The 19,561-nt window shown below is 40.5% G+C and overlaps 2 protein-coding genes across 8 annotated transcripts in view; one reads left to right on the top strand and one right to left on the bottom strand.

Annotated features, from left to right (window-relative positions):
• The window catches only part of COG5 (component of oligomeric golgi complex 5), a 405,205-nt gene that overhangs the window by 331,157 nt on the left and 54,487 nt on the right, over positions 1–19,561 (bottom strand). The gene's annotated exons all lie outside the window — the stretch shown is intronic.
• On the top strand, positions 5,043–12,299 carry GPR22 (G protein-coupled receptor 22). 5 transcript variants are annotated; one of them, XM_056573612.1, is made up of 3 exons: positions 5,043–5,441; positions 6,231–6,458; positions 9,553–12,299. In XM_056573612.1, exon 3 carries the CDS (start codon positions 9,578–9,580, stop codon positions 10,880–10,882), a length of 1,305 nt encoding a protein of 434 aa, XP_056429587.1. In that variant the 5' UTR covers positions 5,043–5,441; positions 6,231–6,458; positions 9,553–9,577; the 3' UTR covers positions 10,883–12,299. The 5 variants fall into 5 exon arrangements, with proteins under 5 accessions (XP_056429587.1, XP_056429588.1, XP_056429590.1 ...); XM_056573613.1 differs by having other exon boundaries at positions 5,046–5,451; XM_056573615.1 differs by having other exon boundaries at positions 5,046–5,441; positions 6,231–6,434.

Consider the following 19,561-nt stretch of genomic DNA (forward strand, 5'->3'; position numbering starts at 1 on the left):
CAAATCGCTATGGCAGGAGACCCAGGAGGACCCCACTGCTGACACAGAGACATAAAAAAGCAAGACTATATTTTGCCAAAATGAACTTGAGTAAGCCAAAATCCTTCTGGGAAAATGTCTTGTGGACAGATGAGACCAAGATAGAGCTTTTTGGTAAAGCACATCATTCTACTGTTTACCGAAAATGGAAAGAGGCCTACAAAGAAAAGAACACAGTACCTACAGTGAAATATGGTGGAGGTTCAATGATGTTTTGGGGCTGTTTTGCTGCCTCTGGCACTGGGTGCCTTGAATGTGTGCAAGGAATCATGAAATCTGAGGATTACCAATAGATTTTAGGTCTCACTGTACAGCCCAGTGTCAGAAAGCTGGGTTTGCGTCCGAGATCTTGGGTCTTCCAGCAGGACAATGACCCCAAACATACGTCAAAAAGCCCCCAGAAATGGATGGCAACAAAGCGCTGGAGAGTTCTGAAGTGGCCAGCAATGACTCCAGATCTAAATCCCATTGAAGACCTGTGTGAGAGATCTTAAAATTGCATTTGGGAAAATAATAAGAGACCTTGAGCAGTTTGCAAAGGAAGAGTGTTCCAACATTCTGGCTGAGAGGTGTAAGAAGCTTATTGATGGTTATAGGAAGTGACTGATTTCAGTTATTTTTTCCAAAGGGTGTGCAACCAAATATTAAGTCAAGGGTGCCAATAATTTTGTCCAGGCCATTTTTTGAGTTTGGTGTGACATTATGTCCAATTTGCTTTTTTTCCTCCCTTTTTTTGTTTAGTTCCAATACACACAAGGGGAATAAACATGTGTATAGCAAAACATGTGTTACTGCAATCCTTTTCTGTATGAAATACTTAATTTTCTTGAAAAATTTCAGGGGTGCCAACATTTACGGCCATGACTGTAGTTTTGTCTCTGTATAAATCATTAGTCAGACCACATATGGAGAATATAGTTTTGGGCATCTGTATAGAAGAAGGACATGGCTGAACTGGGGGGGGGGGGGGGTGCAGAGGAGAGAGACAAAGAAAATTAATGGTATGTGTGGACCACAATACCAAGACAGCTTGGGGTTATTAAGTTTGGAGAAAATATGTCATTGGGGGGGGGGGGGGGGGGGGGTTGATCACAATGTACAAATATATGAACAGACAGAACAGAGATCTTTCTTGTGATCTTTTTATACCTATGCCGGTAGTCTAGAGGAAAGAAGATTTCACAGTCATCACAGACGGATGCCTGCTGAAATCATTCAGCAGGCACCCCGTGCACACCCGGGGGGGGGGGGGTCCTGAGACACAACACCACCCCCTCCCCATGTTGGCAATCACCGCAAATCGCTGGTCAATTCAGACCGGCTATTAGCGGCGATTCCAGGTCAATAGGGTCTCCGGTGACCCGGAAAAAAAAGGGTGATAGGTGGTGTCCGAGACGCCACCTATCTCCCTTTACCAGCAGGAGTGAGGTGGCACAGGTGCCACCTCACGATCACGTGATTGATTGGTCCGGAAGAACAATCAATCACCAATCCTGCCGGTAGGTGATAGAGCAAGTCGGGGGTCCCTTACCTGTCCATCGATGCAGGCGGGGGTCCCTGGCATCGACGTGAAGGGTCCCTGGAGTCGGCGGCATCGGCTGAGGTACCCGTGCGGCGGTGGCAGCAGCGTCCTCAGTGGCGGCAGCAGGATACAGCAGGAGGTGAGTTGTTCGCCTCCTGCTGTTGCTAAGCAACAACTCCCAGCATGCACAGCCAAAGGGCATGCTGGGAGTTGTAGTTTTGCAACAGCTGGTGGCAAAACTACAACTCCCAGCATGCACTTTGGCTGTTTGTGCATACTGGGGATTGTAATTATGCAACAGCTGGAGGCACTTTTTTTCTATGAAAAAGTGTGGCTCCAGTTGTTGCATAACTGCAACAACCAGCATGCACAAACAGCCAAAGGGCATGCTGGGCGATGTAGTAGTGTGCATCCAGCTGTTGCATAACTACAGCTCCCAGCATGCCCTTCGGCTGTCAATGCATGCTGAGAGTTGTAGTTTTGCAACAGCTGTAGGCACACTGGTTGCGAGACACTGAGTTAAGTAACAAACTGTTTTGCAACCAGTGTGCCTCCGGCTGTTGCATAACTGCAACTCCCAGCATGCACGGACAGCCAGGGGGCATGCAGAGAGTTGTACTTTTACAACAGCTGGAGGTTTGCCCCCCATGTGAATGTACAGGGTACATTCACACGGTCGGAGGTTTACATTGAGTTTCCCGCTGCAAGTTTGAGCTGTGACAAATTTTCCGCCGCAGCTCAAACTCCCAGCGTGAAACTCGCTTTAAACCCCGGCCGTGTGAATGTACTCTAAAAACACTACACTGCACCTACACAAAATAAAAAGTAAAACACTGCATATACACATACCCCCTACACAGTTACTCCCCCCCCCCCAATAAAAAAAAAACATATCGTACGGCATAGTTTCCAAAATGGAGCCTCCAGCTGTTGAAAATCACCACCACCCAGTATTGCTGGGCAGCCACTGACTGTCAAGGCATGCTGGTAGTTTTGCAACAGCTGGAGACACCCTGTTTGGGAAACACTGCTGTAGGGTATTTTGGTGGCGGATGCAAATCCCCAATTTAGGCCTCAAATGCGCATGTCGCTCTCTCGCTTTGGAGCCCTGTCGTATTTCAAGGCAAAAGTTTAGTGCCGCATATGTGGTATTTCCGTATTTGGGAGAAATTGCGTTACAAATATTAGTGGGCTTTTTTTCCTTTTACCCCTTATGAAAAGGCAAAGTTAGGGTCTACACTTGCATGTTATTGTGAAAAAAATATTTTTTTTACACTAACATGCTGGTGTTACCCCATACTTTACATTTTCACAAGAGGTAAAAGGAAAAAAAAGACCCCCAAAATTTGTAACGGAATTTCTCCTGAGTACGGAAATACCCCATATGTGGACGCAAAGTGCTCTGTGGGCGCACAACAAGGCTCAGAAGTGAGAGCACACCATGTACATTTGAGGTCTAAATTGGTGATTTGCACAGGGGTGGCTGATTTTACAGCGGTTCTGACATAAACGCAAAACAAATATCCACATGTGACCCCATTTTGAAAACTACACACCTCACGGAACGTAACAAGGGGTATAGTGAACCTTAACACCCCACAGGTGTTTTCGGATGGATGTAAAGATGAAAAAAAAAAAAAAAAATGGTGTTACCCTACACTTTTCATTTTCACAAGGGACAATTTGTAGCCCCATTTCTTCTGAGTAAGAGCATACCCCATTTGTGAATGTAAAGTGCTCTGCGGGTGAAATACAAAGCTCAGAAGAGAAGGAGCTCCATTGAGCTTTTAGAGAGAGAATGTGTCCGAACTTGAAGGCCATGTGTGTTTACAAAGCCCCCATGGTGCAAGAACAGTGGACCCCCCCCCCCCACGTGACCCCATTTTGAAAACTACACCACTCACAAAATTGAATAAGGGGTGCAGTGAGCATTTACACCCCACTGGTGTCTTACAGATTTTTGTAAAAGTGGTCCGTGAAAATGAAAAATGTAATTTTTTATTTGCACAGCCCACTGTTCCAAAGAACGAAAAACCTATTGCGGGATCAGAATGAAAAGTAAAAGCATCCCAGAGATATTAATGCTTAAAGTGACAGTGGTCAGATGTGCAAAAAATGCCCGGGTCCTTAAGGTGAAAATGGGCTGGGCCCTTAAGGGGTTAAGGGGGGGCCTGGATATTTTTCTGGAAAAGTATTATATTACAGGTTATGCATACTAGATATATGGGGATAGAACGTTGATCCAGGGATTTATTCTGATTGCTATATTGAGGTCGCAAAGGAAATTTTCCTCTGTCATGGGGCAATGGGCATCAGCCTCATGGGGGGGGGGGGGGGGGGGGTTTGCCTTCATCTGGATCAACACAGTAGGGTTTTAGGTTGAACTTAATGGACTCGAGTCTTTTTTTAAACTTTACTATGTAATTGTCACACTGGCTTATTTTCCTACAATAAAGATGCACAAAAATATAGGATGCAAAATACAGTAACACATATTTAAAAAAGAAAGAAAGCCACCACAGATGACCCTCCACTCTGCAAGTAATAAATTGGAATGCCATTACAGATGAAAAAATATCCAAAGCAAAGGATTATAGCAAACGCCAATATCCAGGATACATTTCCACTGCTTCTTTATTCAATCTATCTGCAATGTTTTAGCAGTCTGCCTTTTCTTTTTTTTTTACACTGATAAAGAAAGACTCTGTCCCATCCAAATGTTGCACCTCATGGTATATTAAAAACACAAGCAGCAGAAATCTATCCTAGACCTCTGGTTTTGCTGTAATCCTTTGCATTGAATTTAAGTAAAACATAGAAGAGCTTTTCTCACTAATAACATTACGATTCCTACAGTCACAATCAAATATTAAAAGGATTATCAGGGATTTTTAGAAAATTGGTTAAGAGCTGGATACATCATAACATAGATTTAAAAATACAAAAACCCTCACCTGTAGATCCCCCTAGACCCCATTACCACCATTATTCTGGTGTTCAAAGTTAGGCCTACAGCGTTGACATTACGTACATTGATAATGTAATGCGGCAGCCAATCAATGGCCTCCGTAGCACATGACTATCGAGCTGCTGCATCAGGTGAACAATTATGATGTTATCGCAGCCGGCTTAACATGGGTGCTAGAATGGTAGGGAAAAGGGTACCTGAGAACACATACATAATTGTATAATCCAACTATAGCGTATTCATCATTTTATGTGGCTTAATATGGAATGTCTTTAAGGTGAATCTGGATTTTGGCCTCATCTATACAATAACATTTCTTTGGAAATGTGGCAGGAATAGAAAGACAATAATAAAAAGACTAAATTTATGTCAATGTAAAAATACTACACATAATGTCTAAGACAGGAGGCGAAGAAACGGGTTATTAAAGAGAATTTTAAAATGCAGTGTTGTCCCAAAGCTGAGCAGATCTGGCCAATGAAAATTAGTGAATGCACTGCATCTCTCTGCAGTGGAAGGAAGCACAGAAGCAAGCTGTCATTCTGCAAAAGCAACCCTAACAAGCAGCACTGCTACTCGTCTGACAAAGATGGGATCTCACACATGCCTCCTGAGAGCTACATCCTTCAGTATGTTAAATGACTTTCATCATGTATTTTCAGTTGCTTATTGATTTCACAGTGGGAAGACTGAGTGAGCGAATGGCCGCAGCAGCCTGGGAGCAGCAGTATATGCTCTGCACGTTAGCACTATGCTGAAACAATGGCTCAGCACAAGAACATCTTTTCATTAAGGTCATTTTATGGAGAGATTTGTAGCACCTGGCTTCCTGTGTATTCTGCCTACAAGTGAACAAGATGAGGCAACTGGAACTGGAAGAAGCTCACAAAGGATCTGTAATCTTGGGCACAGGTAAGAGCTGGTAAGCCACTTTTCACATGGCACTGAGTCTTACATTAGGTCTATGCAGAATAAACCTTTATTTCTAGCAGATTTTGGAGGGTATGTGCTTTTATTTGCTAGACAGTACTGAATATGTAGACATTTGGGGTCTGCACTTACATTATAAATAAAACTGAATAGTGTAAATCTAAAAAGTCCCTGCACAGATATTAGATAGCAGACACAAAGCTGTGGTACATGCATCCTAACACTCATCTGTATGAAGAAGCTTTGTTTTCGTGCCAGTATTATCATCATTTGCATTATTCTAGCAATTATTCAATTTATTTACATAGCCATGACACGAGTAGAACAGACATGAAAGAACTTATTTGCATTGCATCCAAGGTGATATTCAAAAACGGGGGGGGGGGGGGGGGGGGGGGGGGGTACGATACACAAATGCATCATTTAAAGGGCTACAATGAAGCTGAAATCAATTCAGATGGGATCGTGACATTATCACAGGGATGTGCACTTCTCCATGTCTGCAGTAAACTTCTCCATGTCTACTTGTAAGAAGGCTGTGAACATACAGTCTACAGAGGAGACATTAATATGCAGGTAAATGGAAACCATATATAGTATAGTTTATGTGAGATCAATGCATCTAATTTGATAGGCATCTACGTTCCTATGTCTATGTGAATTAACACATTCCAGAACATAACATTACAATTAGATGTTGAAAGGTGTCTTAGAAATAACCCATTACACACCACCCATAATATAGAAAATATGTTTTCTTCTTCTTTAAAGGTCATATAAATTCTACAGTCCTACAACTCAGAAAACGAGAAGTGCAATGACTCCTGTTACAGCACCACAATTGCAATATGGACATTTATTATTCCAGAAGACATCAAAGGATTAGCAGAGACTATGGAGGGAACTTTAATGCACTCAATGCAAAAAGAGTAGAACTCTATGAAGACTGTCCCCATCCAGACTCATTCTTTGCAGGTGTGTCTGCCTGAAAACAAAATGGTGAGTAGTACATACTCACATACTATAAAATCATTCTTATGACTGGATTACACATACTAGAGCCAGGAAAGCATTAAATAACTAGAAAAGATTCATCTATATAGAAAAAGATGGCTTTACACTAATATCGTACTTTATGTCTTATTAACCATTAACCAGCACACCTAAGGCTCCATGTTAGTTACATGAGTGTTTTCCGACAAGTTGTATTCAATTAGATTTTTTTTCACAAGCGCTGATTTCTGACTGCACTACTTGATTTAAGGATAATGCAGTAGGTGTAGACCTCTGCACCTGTAGTCCATTATAAATTCATTTGATTAACATTCAGAAGGATAACTTGTATCAGATGAAAGATCTGATTCCCTCTTGTTACATTTTATGACTAAAAAGACCAACCATCATCAGTGTGTAAGGAAAGTTTCTGCAACAGATCTATGATCATAGGGTGAAAAACATGAGCAGCAGTCTGGATAACTAAACATCAGTCAGTTGATATCCATTTGGCGAGCTTCGGTACATCTCTAAATAGATTCCACCCCTGCTGAAAAACAGAGCTGCCGAACATCTTTACAGCCAACTGAGAGTATGACAATGACATCATGTTTCAATCTCTAAAAAGATGCTTCAGTGAACTAAAGGTCCCTTATGGCAGAAGGAAGCAGGTAGGTGTTTAACAGCATGAAGCCAAGCTCTACCACACATCTTTATTGCCTGGAATCACAGTTGCTTGGTAGATAGCTCTATGCAGCCCACCTCACAACTGCATGATACATTCACAGATAGAAAAGATGAATTTCCTTCATTAACTCTCCTCTCAACATGTTCTCTCCAGTCACAGGAAATGTAATGCCTGAGACACAAGACTGATGCTTTATCTCTGGCCAGCATGAGATCTGGCAGAACTCACATTTTCCATTTTCTGCAGACGCTCTCAGTTCGTTACACATAGAAATGAGAAGTAAAACATTTTTCCTTGACAGAAGACAAGCCGCTAACTTACGTAACATTTGGCTTTCATTTAGGTATTAACGACATATACTGATATGCATTTGCTGACTTATTTCTGATTTGTAAACTGTTGTTATGTATTGCATTCACTATAATTTAGCGGAAATGTCAAGATAAAAAGTATGGAACCTATTCCGTTAAAAGAATCATCTTAGAGCAAATGCTGTTTACATCCCACAGTGTTACTCTAGATAAATCTGTTCTGATCCCCCCCCCCCCTCCCCAGTTTCTGCATAATTTAACTTGAACAGCTATGATATTAAAGAAGCACAAAAACCAGATCACTAAACTAAAGTCGAGTCGTGCACATGCACAACACAAAGCGTATTCAAATCCAAATCGCATGTCCATGTACATTTAACCTTTATTATACAAAGTTTTAAGTTATCACTGAAAGCCAGCTTTGTATTTTACATTACTCATGTACAAACAATAAGTACTTACATACTGCAAAGCACAGGTGTAAAAGATTAATAGTGGAAAAAACGAAGGTTGGTATGGCCGTCTGATTTCTTTAGATTGAATGGACTTGTATATCCAAGAAGCATAACATTTAGACAAAATGTCAATTATTTGTCCATCTGTCCACAATGAGCATTAGTGGAGTAAGTGTAAATTGCCTTAATGTTTTAGATATTCAAAATAGCAGAAACCTATTTCTTGAAAGCAACATCTCATTGGTAGGAAAAATGTAACAATATTGCAAAAAAATATTTAGCAACATTAAACTTGGAAGAACTTTCTGCTAGTTGCTATAGCAACTACAGCACAGACTAAAGAGTATTTGCATAAATTAAAGGACTTACAAAGACTGCAAATCAGTGGAAGCCAAACAAAAAGCCTATACGTGTGTGTGTATATATATATATATATATATATATATATATATATATATATGTACAGGATTAAAGTGGCGTTACACGGAATGTGTGAAAAACACAGTGGGGGAGGTAATCAAAAACTAAAAGTAAGAGTAGGGTCACACATGCCATCTTTACTGCGTATTTATTGCAGCTGATTTTGCTACCAATTGACTTCAATGGGTAGGAAAATAGTGTACGTAGCAAAATATGTCACAAATGACCCTACGATAAATACATATTAATTGTCCACAGTAATAGATCAGAGCTCACCTTTAATATATTAACATGCTCAAGTAAAATGAAAGCAGAGTACTAATTTACTAAAAAAACAATTTTTTGTTATCATCCCCAATAAGCTCAAACTGCCAGAATATTTCTAATATGCTATTGGTAGAGCTAAGACCATAACAAAAAATAATTATTTAGATTTATAGATGTAGAAGCAAACCAACCCAAATCTGTATGTTTGAATATTGTTGTAAGAAGAACATACTGAAGGTAGACCACTCTTAGGCTAGTTTTCCCACACAGGGTTTTTTCTGGTTTTGTTTAGGAGCCAAAGCCAGAAGTGTACTTAAAAGGAATGGGAAATACTGTATAAAGGAAGGCTTATACTTGTCCTTCCTCTTGGATCCTCTTCTGACTTTGCTAAAAAACTGCAGTGGCAGTTTCCCAAACAAATGCCAGAACAAACCTGGGTGGAAACATAGCCTTACAAAACAATTGTCCTTATTTGCCCCCTTTGCCAAATCATTAGAAGGTGGAGCATTTTACCATGAATTACATTCAATGTAATTGTGCATCCATCACTAGCAGAATCACATTTTTACTGTATCTTGTTCCAGGAGGAAAAATTCTCACTTGAGTTTGCTTGCAGTGTAAAAATAAATAAATAAATAAATAAAAAATACAAAAAACTAAACAAAAAAAACAAATGAGCAAACAGTCTCAAACTTTTCTCATTATGAATTCTATCAATTACAAAATTCTTTATAACATTACAACTTTTTAGTAGTTGTATTTTCTTAGACATAAGTGTGCATTACAGCATACCTTTTCTTGCATACACAATAGCGTAGTTGACTTCATTTTGCATACAGCAAAATTAAACTGACTGTAAAGGAAACCATGAAATTGAGACAAAAATGCAGTGTGACCTATTAGGGTCTTACCCTAAATATGCAGCTGAACTAAATGTGATTTTTTTTGCCTTTTCCTAGGACTCATGCCACCTAATTCAAAAGGATGTTTTTCACCTTTATGCTGGAAACCAACATGCAGTCTGAGGTCAATATAACAGTCCGCGATGAGATTAATGACATCAGCAGCAACATGTACAGACCACTGTCATACCCACTTAGCTTCCAAATTTCCCTCACTTGCTTCCTGATGCTGGAGATTGTTCTGGGCCTTGGAAGCAATCTTACCGTACTGGTTCTCTACTGCATGAAGTCCAACCTTATCAACTCTGTCAGCAACATTATTACTATGAACCTCCATGTTCTTGATGTGATAATATGTGTAGGATGTATTCCGCTAACTATTGTAATCCTACTGCTGCCACTGGAGAGCAATAGTGCACTGATCTGCTGCTTCCATGAAGCGTGCATCTCATTCGCCAGTGTTTCAACTGCTGTTAATGTCTTTGCGATTACCCTGGATCGTTATGACATTTCCGTCAAACCTGCCAATCGTATTCTGACAATGGGCCGTGCAGTTATATTGATGACATCAACATGGATAGTATCTTTTTTTTCTTTTCTGATTCCATTCATAGAAGTCAGCTTTTTCAGCTTTCAAAGTGAAAACAAGTGGGAAAACAAAACACTTTTGTGTGTTAGCACAAATGAATACCATACTGAACTTGGAATGTATTATCACCTTCTGGTGCAGATTCCTATATTCTTTTTCACAATAGTTGTGATGTTGATCACATACAGCAAAATTCTTCAAGCACTCAACATTCGTATAGGCACAAGGTTCTCAACCGGGCAAAAGAAGAAAATACGAAAGAAAAAAACACTTTCTTTGGCCCCACAACACGAGCCGCCAACGGATATATCGCAAAGCAGTGGAGGTAGAAATGTGGTGCTTGGTGTCAGGACTTCTGTATCTGTTATTATTGCCCTACGGCGAGCAGTGAAGAGACACAGGGAAAGACGGGAAAGGCAAAAAAGGGTGTTTAAGATGTCACTGTTAATCATTTCAACCTTTCTGTTTTGTTGGACGCCTATTTCCTTACTGAATACAACAATTTTATGTCTTGGCCCAAGTGACCTTTTGGTTAAACTCAGACTGTGCTTTGTAGTCATGGCTTATGGAACCACCATCTTCCACCCTCTGTTGTATGCATTCACAAGACAAAAATTCCAAAAAGTTTTGAAGAGCAAAATGAAAAAAAGGGTGGTTTCAATTGTGGAAGCGGATCCCATGCCTAACAATGCAGTGATCCATAACTCATGGATAGAACCTAAAAGGAGTAAACAGTTAACAACTGATGATAAAGAAGCTAGACAAAAATGTTTAGCACCTCAGGTGGTCACTGACTAGGTTAAGGTTTCTGTTTTTCTATTTAAACGCAAGTAGGAATATGAAAAGAAATCCTACCACCCACATTTTTTTTCATGAATAACAACACTGTATATTTTAAATACAATATACTTGGACTAGGTGTTCAGTTTCCTCACTACCTTATAGTTCATTGGGCATGGTTGATTGTTCCAGTATTGTGTATACTGTCAGTATTTTGTTCACAGAGAGACATTTATATGTATCAGATTTTTTTAAGAAAAGAAAATTATACAATAAATATATCTTTCAAACAGTAAGGAGTTTGGAGGGAAAAAAAATCATTTTGGAGCAGTTACAAAAGTGTTTCCTAAAAGTAATGGTTTTGGCACATATGACTGCTGGAATTTGCCCAGTTCTGTTTTAGCCTTTCTAAAAATGCTAAATCATACTATGATATACTCTATTATATGCAGATTCTTTACAAATCTTTTTTGTGTGTCTAGCCTCTGTATTTGGCTCACAAATCCCTCTGTTCTGTTGATCACCCATTCTGACATTCATTGCTCAGGAAGGGGCATGTCAGAGGCAAGCACTGAGCCTGCCCTCAATGACAATGCATTCAATTCCTCCCTAAGTCTGCTGTCCTGGGTCTCCTTATCCAATCATTGCTGCTCTGTAACCCCTTCTTCTCTGTTTTCATGCTGCAGTCAGGACAGGAGTGAGCACAATGCTTCCACAATTCTGGACTTTGTCCCAGTCAGTGGCTAAACTGGGACAAAGATGATGCTGCAGCTGGACAGGATTATGTTCTGGATGGTATGGGGGACTTAAGTGATCTTTTATATAAGCCATGATTTTTATTTAAAAAAAATTAAAAAAAAGTGATAAAAAAAAGTTTTATGAAGTATATTAGAAAGGGTAATGTTTTGCTAAGATGTACAATATATAAAAAGATTTTTTATTCTGACAGTGCCCATTTAAGATCAGATATTAATAGGCTGAATAATAAGTAGTCACATCAAAACAACAGGAAATGTGTACAACAAATAATATTACACAACCTATCCCTCATCACTATAATATTCTACTTACTTAAATGTTTAACAGGTTTCATATGCATAGTCTTAAATCTTTTCTGGTCTAAATGCAAAAAGCAAGGTCAGACATCTTCTGAGTACAGTACAATATATATAATACAAGAGAAAACAGTGACATGAAAAGACGCCTTAATAAACATAGGGTATCCTCATCAATAATACATGAATCCATGTTGGGTTTTATGTAAAACTTGCATTATGACCTATCCAGATGCAGAATCTAAGGTACATTTGGAAAAATTATTCTAATTCTATACAGAATTTCTTGATGTGCAAGAATCTTTGGATATTTATAAATCATAGCCTGCTGTTTAAAATGGTTGACTAGTGAACCAAACTAAAATAAAAATTTTATTGTGTGTTTTTAGGTTTTTATTTGTGCCGTTAACAGTAGTACACAGGTGGTGGCAATAATCTGGTACAAATTCAAATGGTTGGAGAAGAGATTGTTTTTAAGAGACAGCAGTGCTTTCTATCAGCCAAAAAGTTGCTGTGCAACATAATATAAAATCAGATAACTAAGATGATACATTAAAGGAGTTTTCTCATAACCACATTAACGGTTTAGTGTGTTCTAATTTTAATATTAAAAGGGTAATTTAGATGTATAATTTTATATTTTTCTTTCACCATTAAAGAAGTATACTTACCTACTTGGCACCCCCAAAGCTCCTGCTGTTATGTCATCTGGTCCCCAGCTTGTCTCTATGTTTCCAAGACTGACTCACCTCAACAGTAATGGCATGCTTAGCCAATTAATGACTGAGGTGAGAGACCTCAAAGGCCATCAAAGCCAAGACAAGTCTGTCTCAGAAGAAGGAAGCAGAGTGATGAGTGGGAGGGTGGGGGAAGCAGATGACATCCCAGCAGAGCTACAGGGGAACCAAGGTAGGTGAGTATTTTTTTTTTTTACAAATAAATAGTATTTGCCCAGATATGGTAACCCCTTTAATCTTAATATGCCTTTCTCTATCTGCTAAATAACCAATGTTTAGTGTTTACATCCATCCATTATTAAGCAATAGTTCATCCTCTAATATAGAATTACTGGATCTCGCTGTGCTGGGAAACCACACATACGCGGTTTTTCATGTCCTCACTGCATGGGGCAAGCATAAGCAAACCATGAGCTCTGCTTGAAGGAGGATGTAAAATGGCAGTCACATGGAGAGCAACAAAGGAACCTCCATGCAGATAGGCAAACTAGAAAGTAGAAAGATAATGAATGTGAAGAAAAAGGAATACCGTATATACTCGAGTATAAGCCGACCCGGGTATAAGCCGAGACCCCTAATTTCAACCCAAAATCCCAGGAAAAGTTATTGACTCGAGTATAAGCCTAGGGTGGGAAATACATCATCCCCCCTGTCATCATCCAGACCCGTCATTAACATCCTCATCATCATCATCACCGCCTGTCATCATCCCACACATCCCCCCTTCATCATCCCCTTATCATCCCACACATCCCCCCTTCATCATCCCCTTATCATCCCACACATCCCCCTTCATCATCCCCTTATCATCCCACACATCCCCCTTCATCATCCCCTTATCATCCCACACATCCCCCCTTCATCATCCCCTTATCATCCCACACATCCCCCCTTCATCATCCCCTTGTCATCCCACACATCCCCCCTTCATCATCCCCTTGTCATCATTCGCCCTCAGTGGTCTTCAACCTGCGGACCTCCAGAGGTTTCAAAACTACAACTCCCAGCAAGCCCGGGCAGCCATCGGCTGTCCGGGCTTGCTGGGAGTTGTAGTTTTGAAACCTCCGGAGGTCCGCAGGTTGAAGACCACTGCGGCCTTCGACATCATCCAGCCCCCTTTCACCCCCCTTTAGTTCTGAGTACTCACCTCCGCTCGGCGCTGGTCCGGTCCTGCAGGGCTGTCCGGTGAGTAGGTCGTCCGGTGAGGAGGTGGTCCGGGCTGCTATCTTCACCGGGGGCGCCTCTTCTCCGCGCTTCCGGCCCGGAATAGAGGCGTTGCCTTGACAACGATGCAGAAGTACGTTGGCAATGAACGCACCTCTGCGTCGTTGTCAAGGCAACGTGACTATTCTGAGGCCGGGCCCGAAGCGCTTAGAAGAGGCCTCCCCGGTGAAGATAGCAGCCCGGAACCACTATCCCACCGGACCACCTCCTCACCGAACAGCCCTGCAGCACCGGACCAGCGCCGAGCAGAGGTGAGTACTCAGAACTAAAGGGGGGTGAGAGGGGGCTGGATGATGTCGAAGGCCGCAGTGGTCTTCAACCTGCGGACCTCCGGAGGTTTCAAAACTACAACTCCCAGCAAGCCCGGACAGCCGATGGCTGGCCGGGCTTGCTGGGAGTTGTAGTTTTGAAACCTCTGGAGGTCCGCAGGTTGAAGACCACTGCGGGTGGGGGAGTTCACTCGAGTATAAGCCGAGGGGGGTGTTTTCAGCAGGAAAAATCGAGCTGAAAAGCTCGGCTTATACTCGAGTATATACGGTAGGTTATTTTGGAATAATAGAGTGTGCATTCTTGAGTTACTTGCTGTAGGTAGAAAGCTTTTTTAAATAAATAAATACATAAATAAATAATATATATATATATATATATATATATATTTTTTTTTTTTTTAAAGGAATAAAAAAAAAAATTCCCCATGGCTTTGAAATTTCAGGAAATGTTACTTCTTTAACAGGCCTACATAAGGTGTGAGCCACCTTACAGACATTCATCATATTCTGTGGATATGCCAACAATATCTAAAGATTGAAAAATCACTTTAATGGTCTATTCACACGTACAGTATTCTGCACAGATTTTATGTGCAGGATTTTCTGCTGCAGATTTCAATGTAAACTAAATGACTGAAGACCGTTTCAAATCCTGCGCATCAAATCTGTGCAGGGTACTGTACGTGTGAATGCACCCTAAAAAAGTTTTTTCTAAGATGTGAAAAAAATGGCCAATTGTCAAAATACCATAGAAAACAAAACATAAGAACCATTACTCCCATGATAAATCCTCTGCTGCTCCAGCACTCTGATGATCCTTGCCAGTCGTTGTTTACTTTGCTGCAGTGACATTATGCCCATATACCCATGTAACTACTGCAGTTAAGATGTTTTAATAGAAGTCATTTACAAATCTGTTTAACTTTCTGGAGCTGGTTGATATGAAAAAAAAAAAAGTTTTTCACTGGAATACCCCTTTAAGTTGCCTTATAGTGTTTTTGTGCATTTGCTTATTAACACGCAGTGAAAATTTGCAGCATATCAACAGCAAAATGTGACAAAATAGGTCAGTTGTAGATTTTTATATCTACAACATCCCCAAATCCATTTACACATATTACACTGTACTTTGTTGCAGATTTCGTATGTGGAATTTGCACTAAAATCCCCCATCAAATATGCATATGTATGCATCCCAGGCACATGGTAAGGAGATATTCCATGCACAGTTACTCTGAGACATGATGACTTAGCTCAGGGAGCAGGGGGATTGACCGTGAGGTCTGTGAGTAAACTGCGCATGCGGACGCAGTTTATTATAGACTTGCAGATCCCAAGGGATTGCTGCTACAAGCAGAGACGCAGGATGCATGGGCACCGCAGGAGCTCACTCTAGGGGCAGTCCTCGGCGCATTTGCAGTGTGAAATATGATGCGGATGCGCTACGTGGGACCCTACCCTTAAGGTTTATTCACACAGGGCACAGCTGATCTGCAACATCATTTAAATAGATTTTTTTTTTTTGGGGTTGATGTGCAAAAGTGCTGCAAATTTTCTGCTGAAGCTTATCCCCACCAGATATGGATCGTGCAAATATACCGCTAATCTGTAAATTCAAAAGCCACAGTCACTGTCTGTTCATTTTAGAGATTAACAGGGGTCTCATCAACAGTACCCTACTGGATCATAACAGATCCATCAAATAGAAATTAATCACGCCAGATCAGAGTAATAACTTGAGCCATGACATTAGTTCCTGTGTGAACATTATTTTAGTCAAGAAAGGTGGATGCTAATGCAAGCCATTTAACCTCCTTGCCCCATAACCTTTTTGGCCCCTCATCGGTTATTCCTCCATATTTCCAAGCAGAGAACAAGTTGCAGACTAAAAGGCCTGAGGTAAAAAAAAATAATGTCTGCATGTCAGTCCATTGAATATAAGATGCACATACTTTCGCATTTTCTTTGTTTAGAATTATACTTATGTTATATTACAGTAAAAAGGAGATAAATATGTACAAACAAATTAGCCCAGATTTATCAAACTGTGTGAGAGTAAAAATAGAGTGATTTTCTCACAACAACCAATCACAGTTCAGCTTTCACTTTACCAGAGCTCGTTAGCTGAGCTGTGATTGGTTGTTGTGGGAAAATCACTCAACTTTTTCTCTTACACAGTTTATAAATCTAGGCCATTATCTTTAAAGGTAAGACTATGAAAACAATTTAGTGTCATCAGTACAACAGTTCATTAAAAGTGCTAATTTGAGATAGGCAGCTTGCTCTGATGTGTCCAAAGAGGAGAAACTCATGCATTTCTTGCTGGCAGACTCTTTAGTTAAAGAGGTGCAGTGCACTGCAGAAGCACGGTAAAGGAGTGTAACATTTCAGTGGCAGCATTTATTGCCCAGTTCAGCTTGTATTTACTTTTATGATAATTCATCTAGTGCTACTTATCCACTTATATCTAAATACACCATGTCTGATACTATGGTAATCAGCCTAGGTACCTATGCCTATCATGTCATAATGTAATGCCCAGATGGGGTATAGAAGTCTACCATGTGTGAATCTGTGCTCCTGAATTGGTGTATCTAAACCACCTCAACTCAAAAGAATTGATACTTATGTTATACAGTCTGTATCAGGTAACGTTTAAAGGGGCTTTCTCAATTGGCAAATGTATCCCCTTTGACAATCTGATTGCAGGGCATCTGACTGCTGGGGCCCCCTGCGATCTTGACAATGGAGAGGAGTTTTTCCTGTTCGGATGGAGTGGTAGGTTGCACATACACGTTGCCACTCCGTTCATTCTCTATGGGAGTATTTACAAAGCTAAATGCTGGCAGCTCCCATAGATAATGAATGGGATGGCGGCATCTATGAATGCATAACCTGCTGTCCCAGTTCTCAAACTCATGGGGGGGCCCCAGTGGCCAGACCCCCCCACAATCAGATAGTTATCCTCTATCCTGTGCCAGATGAGAAAAAAAAAAACTTTAAAAGGGGTACTGCTGTGGAAAAAAAACAATTCTAATCAAATGGTGGAAGAAAGTTAAACAGATTTGTAAATTACTTCTATTAAAAAATCTTAATCCTTTCAGTACTTAGCTGCTGAATGCTACAGAGAATGTTGTATAGTTCTTTTGAATACAGTGCACTCTGCTGACACCTCTGTCCATGTCAAGAACTGTCCAGAGCAGGAGAGGTTTGTTATGGGGATTTGTTCCTACTCTGGACAGAGGTGTCAGCAGAGAGCACTGTGTTTAGACTGGAAAGAACTATACAACTTCCTCTGAAGCATACAGCAGCTGATAAGTACAGGAAGGATTAAGATTTTAAAATCAAAGTAATTTACAAATCTGTTTAACTTTCTGGCACTATTTGATTAGAAAATTAAATTGGTTAGAGATGAGCGAAGTTACAGTGATTCGATACGAACCTCACGGCTCAGCATTTGCTGACTTTAGCCTGCATAAATTAGTTCAGCTTTCAGGTGCTCTGGTGGGCTGGAAAAGGTGGATACAGTCCTAGGAGACGCTCCCCTAGGACTGTATCCACCTTTTCCAGCCCGAGAAGTTCGCGACGAATCAAATTACTGTAACTTCGCTCATCTCTAAAATTGGTTTTCCAGCCCCTTTAACAGAGTGACCAATGTAGCTTACCTACAGCTGGTTTCACAAATTGTAAATTAATGCTGTACATACAAGTAATGTATTCAGGCAAGAACTCAGGACATAGCGGGAGATTTATCAAAACCCGCAGAGAGGAGGAGTGGTGCAGTTGCCCATAGCAACCAAAGTCTCCGAAAACAACACATCAGATCAACTCAATGATAAGGGCCATAAAACTTAACCTTTATTCAAATTATGGGTAAAAGCAATCAATGTTATATAACTAAATCAAAGCTACCACCTGAAAAAAAATGGGCCATAAACATATAATTAGCTGGTAGGCAGTGTAAGGAGTGTCAGGTCAGTCCAAAGAGAGAGTTGGTACCTACCTAGAATTTCAATATATTCTATGAAATGGTATTCCTTACGGTGTAAATAGGGATAACAGAAGTACATAGAGAAAAAGGAGCTAATGTGCCCTCTAGTTCTAATACCCCACCTGCTTTCCCTACCTTTTGAGGGACCCACCTCCCTAACAGGTAGGCCTCAACCATGATGATGTTCCCTTCCTAAAATAAGCGAGGGATAAAACAAAAAATCAAGATATAGATAGAAGAGATATAAACCTACAGTGAAGACTGACTCCCAACACCAAGCCCCCAACACAAATGAATTGTATACAAAAAAAATATATACAGTACATTAGCTAAAATATTGCCTGATATCATGGAATAGAAACAAGCCGAGGCAACCCTCGATAAAGAAAATAACACTGATCACCACCAGCTCTAATCACTATAGTATCGGTAGGTAGGATGAGAAAATTAAAAACATATAGAATAAAATATCCAATGGTGTTCTCAGAACTGACACCTACAATACCTAATAATCGTCCTTATGTGGTTTAAGCACAACAGTTCAAACGCGTTTCCCCCGTGTTATATACCGGGTTCATCAGGGAACCAAACACAATGGAAAATAAATGTAACCATCCAAACGCAGAAATACATAGATGAATGGGTTGGCCCAGAAAATAACATGTAGTCTCGACAAAAAAGATTATTATTGAAAATCACTACCATGAGTTAATGAAGGAATTGTTATTGTAAGTCAATTGGAACAGGATGTATAAATATAGGTATAACAGATAGATGAACACTTAGCCTCAGTAGATGTAACAGAAATCTTAAATCTAAGTAGATGGCATACAGTAAATCCCCTGAGACAATAGCGGTATCCTACAACAGCATTATATCACATGTATAAATATAGCGCTAGGAGCCAATGTCATGGCTCCGCCCCTCGTGACGTCATGGCCCGCCCCTATCAATACATGTCTATGGGAGGGGGTGTGGCGGTCATCACGCCCCCTGCCATAGACTTGCATTAAGGGGACGGGCCGTGATGTCACGAGAGGCGGAGCCATGACATCACGCTGCTCCGTCCCCTGTATCGCCCGTCATTAAGCACAGAGCGAACTCGTGGGCTCCCCGCGGGACCGCGACGATCTGACATCTTATCCCCTATCCTTTGAAGAGGGGATAAGATGTCTAGGGGCGGAGTACCCCTTTAAGGACCAGGGTTTATTCCACTTTCATTTTTTCCTCACCTTTCAAAAAATCATAACTCTTTCAATTTTGCACCTAAAAATCCATTTGATGGCTTATTTTTTGTGCCACCAATTCTACTTTGTAATGACATCAGTAATTTTTTTCAAAAAATCTACGACGAAACGGAAAAAAAAAATCAATGTGCGACAAAATTGAAGAAAAAACAACATTTAGTAAATTTTGGGGGC

The sequence above is a fragment of the Hyla sarda genome, chromosome 4, assembly GCF_029499605.1.
Source record: "Hyla sarda isolate aHylSar1 chromosome 4, aHylSar1.hap1, whole genome shotgun sequence".
Classification (NCBI taxonomy): domain Eukaryota; kingdom Metazoa; phylum Chordata; class Amphibia; order Anura; family Hylidae; genus Hyla; species Hyla sarda.

Bases quoted from the DNA above. Each gene is read 5' to 3' on its own strand.
- GPR22 (XM_056573612.1), top strand. From the start codon at position 9,578: ATGTTTTTCACCTTTATGCTGGAAACCAACATGCAGTCTGAGGTCAAT.